This window comes from Patagioenas fasciata, chromosome 7, assembly GCF_037038585.1.
Source record: "Patagioenas fasciata isolate bPatFas1 chromosome 7, bPatFas1.hap1, whole genome shotgun sequence".
NCBI lineage: Eukaryota > Metazoa > Chordata > Aves > Columbiformes > Columbidae > Patagioenas > Patagioenas fasciata.
This window is the reverse complement of record NC_092526.1, coordinates 13,800,318-13,813,906: the sequence shown is the minus strand read 5'-3', so window position 1 is coordinate 13,813,906 and position 13,589 is coordinate 13,800,318. Positions and strand designations below refer to the sequence as shown.

The window sequence follows — 13,589 nt, the reverse complement described above, 5'->3', positions numbered from 1 at the left end:
TAAAAGTTTTATAATAATGTAAAATTAGAGAACCACTTCAAAAAGCATAATTTAAAAAATAAAAGCCCACAATGCTAAGAGTATCTTAATTTTTATCTGAAATAAATTTTTCTCATTTTTAGCATGAATCTAGAGAAACGTTACTGGGATTCAATATGGTGAATTACAGAGCATGTAAGAATTTGTGGAAAGCTTGTGTTGAACATCACACTTTCTTCCGTTTGGACAGACCGCTCCCCCCTCAGAAGAACTTTTTTGCACATTATTTCACTTTGGGTTCCAAGTTCCGCTACTGGTAAGTGCTGATTTGAAATATATGGGAAGGAACATAAGAGAACGGACAACTCATCAATAAACATAGGGAGTTACTTAGAAACTATGTTAAAAGATACCATAATTCTAGAGCTTTTGAATCCTGCAGCTGTTGCCCTCCACTGTTGACCTAAGTTTTGAATGTTGTCAGTAATTTTCTAGGATATCTTGGCAATATAATTACTGTATTATGAGCGGTTGTTATTGAGCTAGTACTCTAGTATTGCCTCACAGGCTGCGTTTCTTTGCCTACTTACCTGCTGGGTTATGTTTATCTTTAAAATGTTGTCTCAGAACTTCGAAGTATTTGGCCTGGTGTTTTTGTAAACTGATGGATTTCAGATCTCCTGCGCAGCAACAGCAGATCAGACCTAGATAAAGGTCAAATAGAAATCAGTCAAAAGAAGCTTGTACAAGTAAAGCCTACTTAAGCTAGAAGCATACAAATAGGCAACTGGGTGAAGACAAAAGACATACATGTTCTGCACCAAAACCAGATATTTAGGAAATAAGGATGAAATTAAGTCCATAACTTTTAAGGATGAACTTGACATAATAGAAGAAAGGCTTAGAGATGCAAAGAATGACTGTGGAATAACTATAGTCCCAAAGCATAATTTCTGTTCTAAAGATATGGAGTGGGTGGTGTTGGTTTTTAAAGTGGTTCATGCTTTTTAGAAAGTAAAAATTCTCAATTAAGTAACTGAATTAATGAACTGACTCTGCAAGTAATGCAGAATGCTGATGGTTTAAATCATGCCTGAAGTAGAGTTTAATGGAGCTACTACTGATTGTCCATCTAGAATGACAACAGTGTCTGAGGTACAAAGGGAGATGATGAAAAGCTAGAAAACATAGTAACAGACTATTTTTGTTACACTGGTGAACTACATAAATGTATAAAGACTAATGTGATACAGTGGCTAAATTTGTATACCATCTGTTTTTTTGACCGGCATTCACAGCACCCATTTGAGAAACAGCATTCTGTAATCCTGAACAGTGTTTGAGATTTAGTTCAATGTTGTCGTAGTGAATTTGAGGGAGCTTTTTCATTTTTGTAAAGATTCTGAATTTGAGTCATTGTGGTTACTGTTACAGAATAGCTCTTTGATGATGACATTCAACTTATGTTAATGTAAGATGAAAAGGGAAACTGCATAAAAATGAAGAAGGTCGTTAAAGTTAATGAAGCAGCCAAAAGGCTAGAACTTCTGCAAGTAGTTTGAGAAATTGTTTAGAGGCAGCATAATAGTAGTAACGTGGCACACAGAGTGAGGTCAGGGTGCTGGGCTCGTTTAATCTGGTAAGAGGGAACTTAGGAGTGAGCCTAAAGCTACGTCAAGGGCACTTTCAGAAATGACAGAGCCAAACGTGCTGGTGATGACACATGATAGAGCTAGGGGCAAAAGCCACAGATTTCACCTTGAATATTGTAGCTGGACATTAGGAAAAGTTTTTGGGTTTTTTTTTGGTTTGCTTTTCCAGGAGGGCAGTGCGTTACTGGAATGAGTTACCCAGAGAGATTGTGAGATCTCTGTGTTTGCAGGCTTTCAAAATTTGGCTGGACAAAGCCATGGCCAGACATGACCTAGTGCTAGCAGGAGATTGGACTACAGAGACTTCTAGCCAATATATTTATGATTAAAACAAACTAATAAAATACTAAACTACTAGGGCTAGACAGAATTATCTCCAGTTCTGAAAGAAATGAGACACATGAAATTGTTGAACTATTAAATATGTTACATAATTTATTATTTCCATTGGACTAAAATATTCCAATGCAGCAAATTTAAAGGGGGGAGGTTGGGGAGAAAGCAGCTTGCAGGAGGTATCAAGAAGACTATTGCCCTCTTCAAGCAGGGTGCACTATAGGAGGTGGCCTAGGTAGGACTGTGCCCAGCCAGGTTTTGGCTGTCTCCAAGCACAGAAGCTCCACACCGTCTCTGAACAACCTGATCCAGTGTTTGACCACCTTCACGGTAAAAAAGTTTGTTTGTTTGTTTGTTTGTTTGTTTTGTGGGGGTTTTTCGTAGTTATTATTTTTCTCTCCTCTGTTTAAATAGGCTATCTCATATTTCATTTTGTGCCCAGTGCCTCTTGTCCTGTTTCCAGGCTGTCTTGAGGAGACTGGCCCTTTTTCACTCTGCCCTTCAGCATTTATACACACTCCTCTGATCTCCTGAGCCTTCTCTGCCTGAGGCCGAGCAGTCCCACTTCTCTTAGCCCCTCCTTATATGTCAGATGCTTCAGACCCTTAATTGTCTTCGTGGCCCCTTTGCTAGACTTGGGGGACCCTGGAACTCCACACAGCACTGCAGATGTGTGGAGCAAACCTGCTTCCCAGCCCCATACCCCTCAGCTTGTGTGTGGGTTGTTCCCCCCAGGTGTGGGCCTTTGCGTTTCCCTTCACTGAATTTCATGAGATTCCAGTTGGCCCTTTTCTCCAGCCTTCACACATCCAGTAGTTTTGTAATATGAATGTGAAAATAGCTATTTATTCTGTGATTTAATAGTGTAAATGTCCCTGTAAGGGACAGAAAAGAACAGAATGTGAAGTATCAGTATTCCTTTAGGACATGTGTGGTCTGACTCTGTGCCTTGGTACGAAGTTGTAAATGGGGAAATGGCTGCAAGAGGGAGTTTTTCTGGTAGATACTAAAAAAACCCCAGAAATTATGAAATATTATAAATGATCTTTGACACAAGACATCTGGTCTTACATGAAAAATCAACAAGTTCCAGATTATAATCTTGGTTTTGACAAGCTGTGTAGAAGAATAGAATCCTGATGTTCTCGTCATCTAATTTCTTTATGATATTTTGCTGAACTAAGTAGCAACCAATTTATTAGCAGTTCATGGAGTAGTTTAGGAGGAATACGGAGGAGATGCTGTAACTTTCAATTATGGCTTTGGCAGGAAAGATTATAATGTTAAGTGTCATCCAAATACCCAAACAGAACTTTCTTATTGCTTTAGATAAGGAGTAAAAGGAAGAGAAAGCTTTATGCTACGCTTAAATTAAACTGGTCTTTGTTACTGTTAGACTCTAATGGGAAAGAAGACCTACACTTACCGAACGGTGTCTGAAGTTACACTGTACTGAAGCTAGCACAATTGCTTAAGCATGACTGAAAACAGAATTTAGGTACTTTTTGTTGAGATGGTTCAATTTTAAGCAAGAAATTGTCATCCTAAGTTTTTTGCATTTAGGGGTTTGGTTTGCTTTTGTTTTTCAGTGGGAGAACAGAGGTCCAGTCTGTGCAGTATGGTAAAGAAAGAGCAAACAAAGACAGGGTGTTTGCAAGGTAAGCAATTTACATTCATACAGGATCAGTAAGTCTTCTGTTTGTGTCTTTTTAAGATGCTATGGGATCATTGTTTTCTGTTTGCAAATATTTAAAATACAGAGCAACTGTAGTCAACTGTTGCTGTTGGCTTGACTTAACCATATTAAGGAGTTAAATTTTGATATGGGAAGGTGTCTCTTTGGGGCAGCCAGAAATGGGAGAATCTTATGATGGAAAAGTTAATAAGGTATTCTTTAACATTTTCCCCTTCATATATTTTCAAAATTAATTGCCTTCCATCTGCTGTTGTTAGATGTACTAGCCCTCCTTGTGCTGTCTTTATTGCAAAGAATGGTGTCTTCAAATATTCTGTTCAAACTTTGGATTATTTGATATGTTTTATTGTGAATAACAACCTGCAACTGTACACACATAGTTCCTTTAGAATAAAAAGCATTACTTAGTTGTGTTTCAGACTGCTGAGGGTTTTAGTGATTGCGAGAAAACAATCAAGATGTAGATTTAGTTCTTCATTCAGAAATCATGAATACAGTATTCAAAAGTAAAACTGCTGCTGTATCCATTTGGCAGTCTGCTCCCCATTATTAATAGAAAGAATCCATATGTGCAGGGAGCATGTTCCATGCCTTTTTTCTAGTTATACTTTTACTGAAATGGGGAATGTCTTTTGGTATAATTACCAAAGGAACTTTAAAGTTCAAATTTATGCTCGCAGGCTTTTCGTAACAAGCTCAGCAACCTTTCTTGAGTACCTGCAAATGCTTTTCCAGAGCATTGGTGAATTTTGTGTTGATTTTCTACCCGTCCCCCCTTTCTTTCCCCCTGTGCGATGTAATATAATTTGAGTTTTTAGCTGGGCAAACTGTAGATACCCAGCTGCATATTAGAAAGATTTGAGGGTAGGAGTGCTGTGACAGGTTTGTTCAAAAGGCAGATTTTTATAAGACCAGTTTGTTCTGTGTGCTGTAGAATTATTTTTTACTCTAATTTACTTGGGGAGTCTGGTTAGACTTTTTTATGTGGGGCAAATTTTTTAGTACTCAGAAGATTCAAAACTGTGACAGAGTTTTAATTATCTAAATGACAGTTACGAATCAGTTAGACTATTTTTTGTTGTTGCACTCTGAGCTTAGCAATTCTCCATAAGTAAGTAGGGTGGAGGAGAGTCAATATTGGTTTTGAGGGAAGTATAGCTAACGTTTTAGAAGCTTATTCTGTAGATGGCACTCTTCACGTTGAGTCAAAACTGAACAAGTGGTGCTGGAGTCACTTTTGTTTTGTAATATACTCTGGATAAAATTGAAAGCAATGGCTAGGATTGCTCTGATATTTTTCCCAAGTATTTTTAACTTTGTTTTTTAGTTAATAAACTCTTCTGTCCTCAGTAATTCTATTTTGCACCGTTGCTTTTAGATCAAGGAGCACAGCATTCATCCTTGCCTTTTGAGTTGTTTAGTGATGTTGATGACTGATAAAAGTCTGAGGCAAATACGTGTACATGTATTGTAACAAATATACCTCAAAAGGCTTTTAATAGATCATCCGTTTCTTCCTCTGTCCTCCCCATGACAGTGTGAAATTAATGCATTTTCAATCTTAAAGACTTTTAGTAGTTTGCAGGGTGAAAAAACTTGAAAGACAAGACATTTCTAGAGCACCATATGGTTCAGGAAGCTCAGTCTAAGAACATTAATTCTTTGTATTCTAAACATCTACATTTCAGGTTGAAATACAGAGGATACATTTTGCTTTTATAAGGTTTTACAGATATAATGAGATTTTTGTTCCTGGAACCTGCTTTTTTCAGTGTGTCTTTCTCACACAAAGTCACGTTGTTGAACAGTTTTTAAGCTGTTGAGCAGCGGGCTTGTTTCGGTTGCTTTTGAAAGTTCTGCCAGGTATTGGTTGCCTTTTATTATGAAACCAAGAGTGTGCTAGCATTACAGTCAAGTCTTTCTTGAGAATTGAGTGGACGTGAATTAAAAATTAAGTAATTGCTATTGCTTTTGTTATTACCACATCAGAAGATTTATTCATGATCAGTTAAAGAAAATATATATATATATATATATTTTTTTTTTCAGTGTGGTGTGGTTTTTTTTTTCTTTCTAGAGCTATTCAGATTTTCTCATCAATATCTACCTAGAAACTGCCTTATTGGAGTTAATACTGCCTAAGCAAAGTTTTGAATAGTTTCATTGTAAGAAAATAACACTGGCTGTTACACTAACATTTTATTTGAGTGATGTATTTGTTCTAAGTTGGGAAATGGTACTTGCCACAAGTAATGATCATGTAGCTTTTGCATACTGAGTGGAACATCGATACAGAGCACAAGACATGGAAATGAAATTTCTTAACAGCCATTTCAATTAAACAAGCAGCCTACAATTAGCAGGCTTAGCTCTTTGTCCTTAGGGTTTTGCTTTAAAAATAGCTGAAGTAATATTGATGGATTATATTTTTCCAAATCAGAAAAACAGTTAAACCGTACTGTCAAAAAAACCCCAAAACACACACTGACAAAACAAACAAAACCAACAAAAACCAAAACCAACTAAACAACAACCCTCCCCCAACCAAACACCAACACCCCCCCCCAAAAAAAAAAAAACCAAACAAACAACCTACTGTGAAGGAGTAATAAATTGATACAGTTTGTAGGTGCTGGTTTCTTAATCTTCCTGTAGCACTAATGTCAGCATTTAGAAGACTGTTGCTGCAGTTCAGCTTTTTTTATATATTTCATCTTCAATACAGTCCTTCTCTTGGTCTCATTTGTTTCAGGATATTCACAACCCAAGCAAACCTGTAAAAAAATCCCAGGAGCCTAATAGGAGTGAAAAAAAGCTTGATCAAGTCATGAACTGAGAAACTTTTTAAAGAGCAATGTTCTCTTTTAGAGTCCTTGCAAAATATTCTGATTCTGTTCAGTTGCGATGGTCTGTACTGGAGCTGAGAGAAGGTTGTTCATGTGCATTGTATGATAGTGCGGGGGTATCTCAGTCATTTCTATCTACAAACTGCTCAACATTAAGTTTCTAAAAATCCAATCTTGCTTCAACCATGCATTTGTGCAGCTTAATTAAATAATTCCTCACATTCTTTAAACCATGTATGTTATTTGTGGTGTATCTGCAGGTTCATGTATACTTTGTCTCAGCCTGGGGCAGGAATTGCCACTGATGTCTGAGAAATGCATTCCCTGCACTCCTTGTCAAAATACAAAGCAGGGCTGTGGCTCCAGGTTTTATTCTTTTTGAGACAGAAATTATTTAAAAGATTCCCACCTGTATTCCCAAAAAATGCTCTTTTCCAGCTCCTGTGAGAATTTAGCACTTCAGCTGTGGGATGCAAAAAAAGCTTTTGTGTACTGTAGCTGAGCTAATATAACTTTTTGTGCTTTTTTTTTTTAAGTTGCATTTTTTTAATATCATCCATGTTACTTGTGTTTTGTTCTTGTTTGATGTAGTATTGCAGCCTGTAAGACTGTTCTTGATCTTGGGGGCAGGTAAAGTTTTGACTCTCTGTCCCTACTCAGACAGAAGCCCTCAGATAGGGCTTCTTCCAACTTGTTGAGGAATGTCTTTGCAGATGCACCAAAAATTGAATCTGAAAATAGTTTACTGTTTTAATCATCAGTGCCCTTTGCTATGGTGCAATGGAAGCATCCAGACTGAGCAGACAAGTGTGGAATTTAGAATTTCAGAGTTTATCAAAGCATTTCAAAAGTTTTTTTCCTGCTTACTCCCCCCCTCCTATCTCTTCAGCTGCATTCTGCCATTAGAAAGTTATTTGAATATTGTAAGAAATCGGTGATATAGGAGAAATTTGCAGGAGTATTTCACAACATATCTTAAAAGTTAATAAAATAGCTCATTGTTATATTTAGAAGCGTTGGCCGGGGAACTAGTATCAAAAAGGCACAGCACTGAGAAGTTCAGTGCTGCTGTGTGGTAATTTTTTCTTTGAAATTTCTGCAGAGACAGGAAATAGAGGCAACAAACATGAGTGGGTGGGACTCTGAGGTTAAAACTGTTAATAAAATTATTGAAACGAGCCTTTACTGATAAACACTGCAGCTGTTTATCACATTGGCAAGGTATTCTTTCTGAAACATCAGACCCTATCCACAATAAAAGGTGAGTTTTCTTAACATCAGGTTTTTTTTGATAGGGAAGAAAGTAATGCTTCTCATTTTAGAGTTCTGTTCATTTGTTGCATAGATTGAGGAAGTCTTTAAAAATGTAGTTATGAACTATGACTTAAGATACAATGTGGTGGCTTTTTTTCAAGCAATCGAGGGTTTAATTTTTGGAAAAACTTGTGGGTTTTTTCCCCTTTCTATGTGTTTTGTATCTCTCTTTGTAATTTAATTTGTTTTACACAGGCAAAGATAGTGCGCTTTCACTGTTGTTGAAAATTAAAAAAACAACAACAAAAAAACCACAAACAAAAAACCAAACAGCTTTCCTATAGTCGTTATAGCTGTTGCTTTTTCACTGAGGGAAAATAAGGTTCAGTGGCTGCCTTCACATGTCTGTCAAAAAATACGGTATCTGCAGTCCTGTATTTACCTAATTTAGCACTATATATATTATGTTCCTCTGCGTTTTTCCCTCAGCCCATTCTTTGGTCAGTAGAATCCAGCTCTTGGCAGAGCTGGCGCTTGGTGCTAATCCGCTGACTGCAAATCTGTTGGTCAGCCAAGTCTGGCTAACGAGAGCTTTGATTAATAACGAAATGATGGGTGGACAACTGTAGACGTGCATTTCAGTTCCACCGGTTTCTTATTATTTTACGTGTTCAGAACTGCTCAAATTTGCTATGTTTACGAAGAAAAACATGTAAATGGTTTGAATTGCTCACATTTGAAGCAAATTACAGAAATTGAAATGTTGGTTTAATTGATATGCTACCAAGCTGATTACTTTTGATTTAAATAAATACTGTTTAGAATACATGCTCAGAAACTGGATGTGTTTTCCTCAGGAATTAAATAATTGATATTTTCACTGTTTTTAAGTATCAATATGCTATTAGATGGATTAGTGGATTACATTAGTGGAATAATACCAAAACAGTAGTATTTAGAGCAGCCCATCTTGCTTAACTGGCCGAAATTTGTCAGGTCTTGTTCAGTAAGTCTTTAGAGCAGCAAAGCAGCCTGCAAGGAGTGTTCAGAACTGCTTCAGGTGTAAAAACAAAGACAAACCCGCCACACACAGATCACCACTTTTTTAGTATTAAACAAAGACTATTGTCATTAATAGGATTTATGCATGTGAAGATAGATTATTCGATACGATGCTTGGTTGGTTATTGTTGGAGACTTTTTTGATTATATTGAGGACAGCCTGCTTGCGGTGCTGGCTTGCATTGAATTTTATGTTCCATGAGAAGCAAAAATGTATTTGTAACTCGGGTTCTCATTTTCAGAAGAATGTAAGTTCTTCGCAGGTAGTTCCTTAATTTCTCGAAGTTCCTTCTTTCTGGACTTGCACTCTCAGTAATTCAAAAGATAAATCAGAAGATAAAGGACAGAAATAAATTTTGTTGTTGACTAAGGGATTTTCAGTTGAAAACAACAATCAGCCAAGTCTGGGTATGTTTAGTCGCAGGATGACTGAGCCGTCCTGTGCAATGCTAAGAAAAAAGCAACCACAATTCTTGGATGATTCATTTGATAATTTCCAGTACAAAAAGAAAACATAGTGTTTCATGAGAGACTGCAAGTATGGTCTCGTGTGCTTAAGAAGCAGGTGAAAAAAACAGCAGAAGGGGATTGTATGTATCCTGGGGTCCCTGGAGAATGAGAAGAAAAACTTTCCTCAATATTGAGAAAGGGCAATGAGTAGACAATAGAATTCCTTCTGTATTAAAACACTGGCGATAACGACCTTTAACCTGAAGTTTGACTACCTGCAAAGAACTTTAAATAGGATGATTGTATCTGCCTCACAGGTAACAAAACATGTTCTGGAAGAAAGAACATGTCACCTCGATGGAAATCCCTGATGAGCAAACAAACCGAGCAGCTCTGCACTTTCAGTTCTTCAGAGTCTTTAGGAGTTTTTTTTTTTTTGGCTGATGTTCCTACTGCTTTATTCTTCCTGAGGTGGCTGAATAGGTGAATTACTTAGAGGTTCAGACCTTTCTGACTGTTTTGTTGAAGTCAGGTTCTCTTTGAGGCATTACAAATGCCTCGTGAAGTTTAGTGGGTTCCCATTCCACCTTGCCTGTTTCCCTCCAGGACAACTGGATGTCATTGATGTTATTGTACAAAGTACAGAAAATGAAGTGCAGTATATTGAGAAAAATACAGAACTGCCCGTGTAAATACAGTTTTGCATTAAGTCTCCTTTCATCCATATAATTTGGTTTCCTATGATAGAACGTCCACAGTTTCATTGTGGTGAATTTTATGTAATTTTCTTCCTATTACCCCCTATAATTTTTGGTTAGTAATTTTACTTAATTTTTGGTTAGTCATTTTACTTTCTTCTTCTAGATCCCCCAGTAAACCTTTGACACGAAAATTAATGAGTGGGATGGACTGGGAAGTAGTGAGTAGGAACTCACTGTCTGACGACAGATTGGAAACGCAGAGCCTGCCATCACGGTCTCCACCTGGAACCCCAAATCAGTAAGTAGCATCAGATCTGCTCTCCCTAGGAGCGACTGTCTGCCTCTCGTGTGAGTGAACTGTTTGTGTAATAAAGGGATTCATGCATTATGGAGACAAATAACTTCACAAATTATGCGCTGAGTGGTTCCCTGGAACATTTAGCTCCAGATAAGAGAAACTATTTCTGGGTGCATTTTAGGTGCTTCTCACTCAGCCTATAAAGAACGTAAGATGTAGCACACTACCCTAAATTTGAGAGCTTGAGTTTTTTCAAGCACAGTTAAAAACTAAATTATTCATTTGACTAACAAAAAAACCTGATGATAGTAGCTGTGTGATATTTTAGAAATAATTGACTCTGGTTAATACCACTTCTTAAAACATTGGGGAAAATTACTTCATCGGAAATCCTTGTAGGCTTATTCCCCTCAATTTTTCTGCATTTCCTTTCCAAACTCACTCTTTTCACAGCTTTCAGATTAATGTTTATAATTAATGAAAAATCATTCCTGATTTCTTCTGGAAAATAACCCATTTTCTCACTGTGCTGGTAAACTGGCTAAAGAATCAGTATTTTCCAATTTTGTATTGCATAAACCAGAAGGTTTTAGGATTCTTTGGCATTGCAATATATTACTCAAAAGGCTGTTGTAAATATCTGCAGCATTTGAAAACTTTTGTAATTTTGGTTTTTTTTAAATTAATGATGCTTATAGCGTAACATAACTTAATGATGCATCTTTCAAAGTATTTTAAGAAAGATGCCTGTCACTATGCTGGTTTTCAAATGGGAAAATTTGGGGTCACAGAAATTATAAGACTCTCAATGCAAAGCTTGTGATTCTTCTAGGAGAAGGTGCAGGGGATAAAATATTCATCTTAATTGGGTTTAAGTTCTGCTGTAGCAGAGCCAGGATTTTTCTTCTTGGGGATTCTTTTTTTTTTCCCTCATTAAGTCAACTGTTATTCCAGTAACCTTTTCATTGGGCTTTATTAAAAAAAAAAAAAACAAAAAAACAAAAAAAAAACACCCCAGCTATTTAATGTTTATGAAAATACTTTTGGAACACTTTTGAAAAGAAAATTGTGAAATATAGCATGTTGATCTGACAACATAATGGTTTCAGTGATTTTTTGAAACCTTAAGTTATTTAATAAAAATATGTATATGAGCATAAGCTTGCACCGAGAGGAAGTAATTATTTTAGCATTCCTTTGTAGTGGTGTAAGAAATGTAGATTAACAGTAACATTCTTTTCACATTACACCGCTCTGCTTTCCCTCTTAGTCGCAACTCTGCCTTCACTCAAGAAGGAGCCCGGTTACGACCCTCATCAGTTGGGCATTTAGTGGACCATGTAGTTCACACTTCCCCAAGTGAAGTATTTGTGAATCACCGATCTCCATCTTCCACTCAGGCCAACAGCATCATACTGGAATCATCACCGTAAGTTCTGCTGGTTGTTACTGTACAGTAGCTTGCAGAGCTTCTGAAATATTCACCGTTAAGAATTAAGTGTTAAATTTTGGGTTGAGGAGAGCCAAAAAATCTAATAAAAAGGTCATCGTTATTTAGGGAGTATTATTATAGGTATTACTGAAAATGAAATGATACAGAAGCAAAGCCCTATATCTGATATGTTCCTGGTGCCGGATTACAATATCCTCCAATCCACTGAAAATGTGGGTTTGCTGTAATGTGACCATCAGTGTCTGGATGAGGAAGCGAAAGTTATTTTTTGACAGAACTGTAGTATGTTGGTTTGTGATAGAAGTTTCTAATTCCTGTGAGTTTGGAAATTTGTTTTTTGTCAACGCACAGAAGTATGAGTGAACTTTACTTGGCCAAAATGCTTTTTTAGCACCACAGCATTCTGAGGTTCTCAGTATGTTCTGTATGTTGTTGTAGAGTATATCTTTATTTTTTTAAGATGGCACTATCAGGCTTTTTTCTGTTATGCTGAACTATCCTGATATTATGCTTTGGTGGCCAAAATAAAAACTACTATTGTTTATTAAGTCCAGAAGGATGACAAATGAGAAAAGGTTGAGTTATTCAAAGATTTGAAATACTCAGTAACTTGTGGCCAGAGTACAGATGAATTGGGGAAAAAAGGTGCACAATATACACCTTATTAACACTGCCACTGTAGCTTTTTATACGTAGCTCTACATGTAATGCTAAACCTGCCCTTGTGTAATCTCTGTTACAAAGGAAATTATGCAAATGGTTTCAAAACAATTGGAGAATTATAAAACAGCACGTACATAATTACATGTTTATAAACAAATTGTCTCAGGAAAAATTACCCAAGGAAAACATTAGAACACAATTTTAAAGCCTTGCTTGGACTCTACCTTTAGTTTTAACTACTGCATAACTTTGGAGAGGGAAATGAATACAAAATTTTAAAATTTTTGTGAAAAAACAAAAGGTGCTTTTTATGGCAGGGTACAATAGTTATAATTTGACCACCAGCTAGCCATTTAGCTGTCAGAGTTATAAAACAGTAATTTGGCCTAATAATATAAAATCAGCTTTTTTTGGTGGGCTTTTTTAACCTATTTGCATGGCAGGGAAGTCTCAAAACTGGAACACTTGTGCATATTTCCTTATATTAGAGTTTTGCTGTCCTAAGGCCACACAGGGTCAGGTTCCTTCTGTTCCAAGACTTCAAAGAGAAGTCAGTTATGAGAAGCACTGAATGGTGGGGTGATACAGTGAAGCAAGCACAATTCCTGAATATTCTTTTATTCCTATGCCTTTATTCTAAGTTAAGTTGTAAAAAAATATTTCTGAGGGTCCTTGGGATTTGTTACTTTAATACCTGATTTCTTCTGTAAGTCGCCATAGAAGTGAGCCTTAAAAGATGAGGAAGTGGTTTTGTAAATCAGTTATGCAACCATGGCTGTTCTTTTTCATGATTTCGCTCTTTTTATGCCCAAGAAGAAAAACTATTGCTCTTTAATCTTCAAGCATAAGGTATTTTTAAGAATGAGAGTGTTGACTGTCAAAATACTTGAGTCCCATTAGGACCTTCTGAAAGATTCAGGTGGGTTATTGATTCAAGATTTGAGAATTATGAAAGATAGTAGTAGTCATTAAGGTCTTATTAGGTATCTAAATTTAAATTATATTACTTTACAGTCAAAAAAGCTGTTTCTTAACCAGTTTGGCCTGTCTGAGTAAAAAGATTTGAGTAACCCATCTGCTAATTTGTTGGGAAATTTTATTTATTGATCAAATTTACATATGCAAAAAAGAGGGGCTAACCTGATAGGTTTACTAATCTCTGTTTGGAGTCAACGTAGCAAAATAAATTGGTTTTGGTG

The 13,589-nt window shown here is 36.5% G+C and overlaps 1 protein-coding gene across 4 annotated transcripts in view; it reads left to right on the top strand.

Moving 5' to 3' along the window:
• Window positions 1-13,589, top strand: part of PTPN4 (protein tyrosine phosphatase non-receptor type 4) — a 112,289-nt gene that overhangs the window by 74,008 nt on the left and 24,692 nt on the right. For all 4 annotated transcript variants that reach the window (XM_065840809.2, XM_071810871.1, XM_071810872.1 and 1 more), the window contains 4 exons: window positions 123-295; window positions 3,557-3,625; window positions 10,140-10,274; window positions 11,545-11,703. In XM_065840809.2, coding sequence (XP_065696881.1) covers window positions 123-295; window positions 3,557-3,625; window positions 10,140-10,274; window positions 11,545-11,703 — 536 coding nt within the window. The remainder of the gene's footprint in view (window positions 1-122; window positions 296-3,556; window positions 3,626-10,139; window positions 10,275-11,544; window positions 11,704-13,589) is intronic.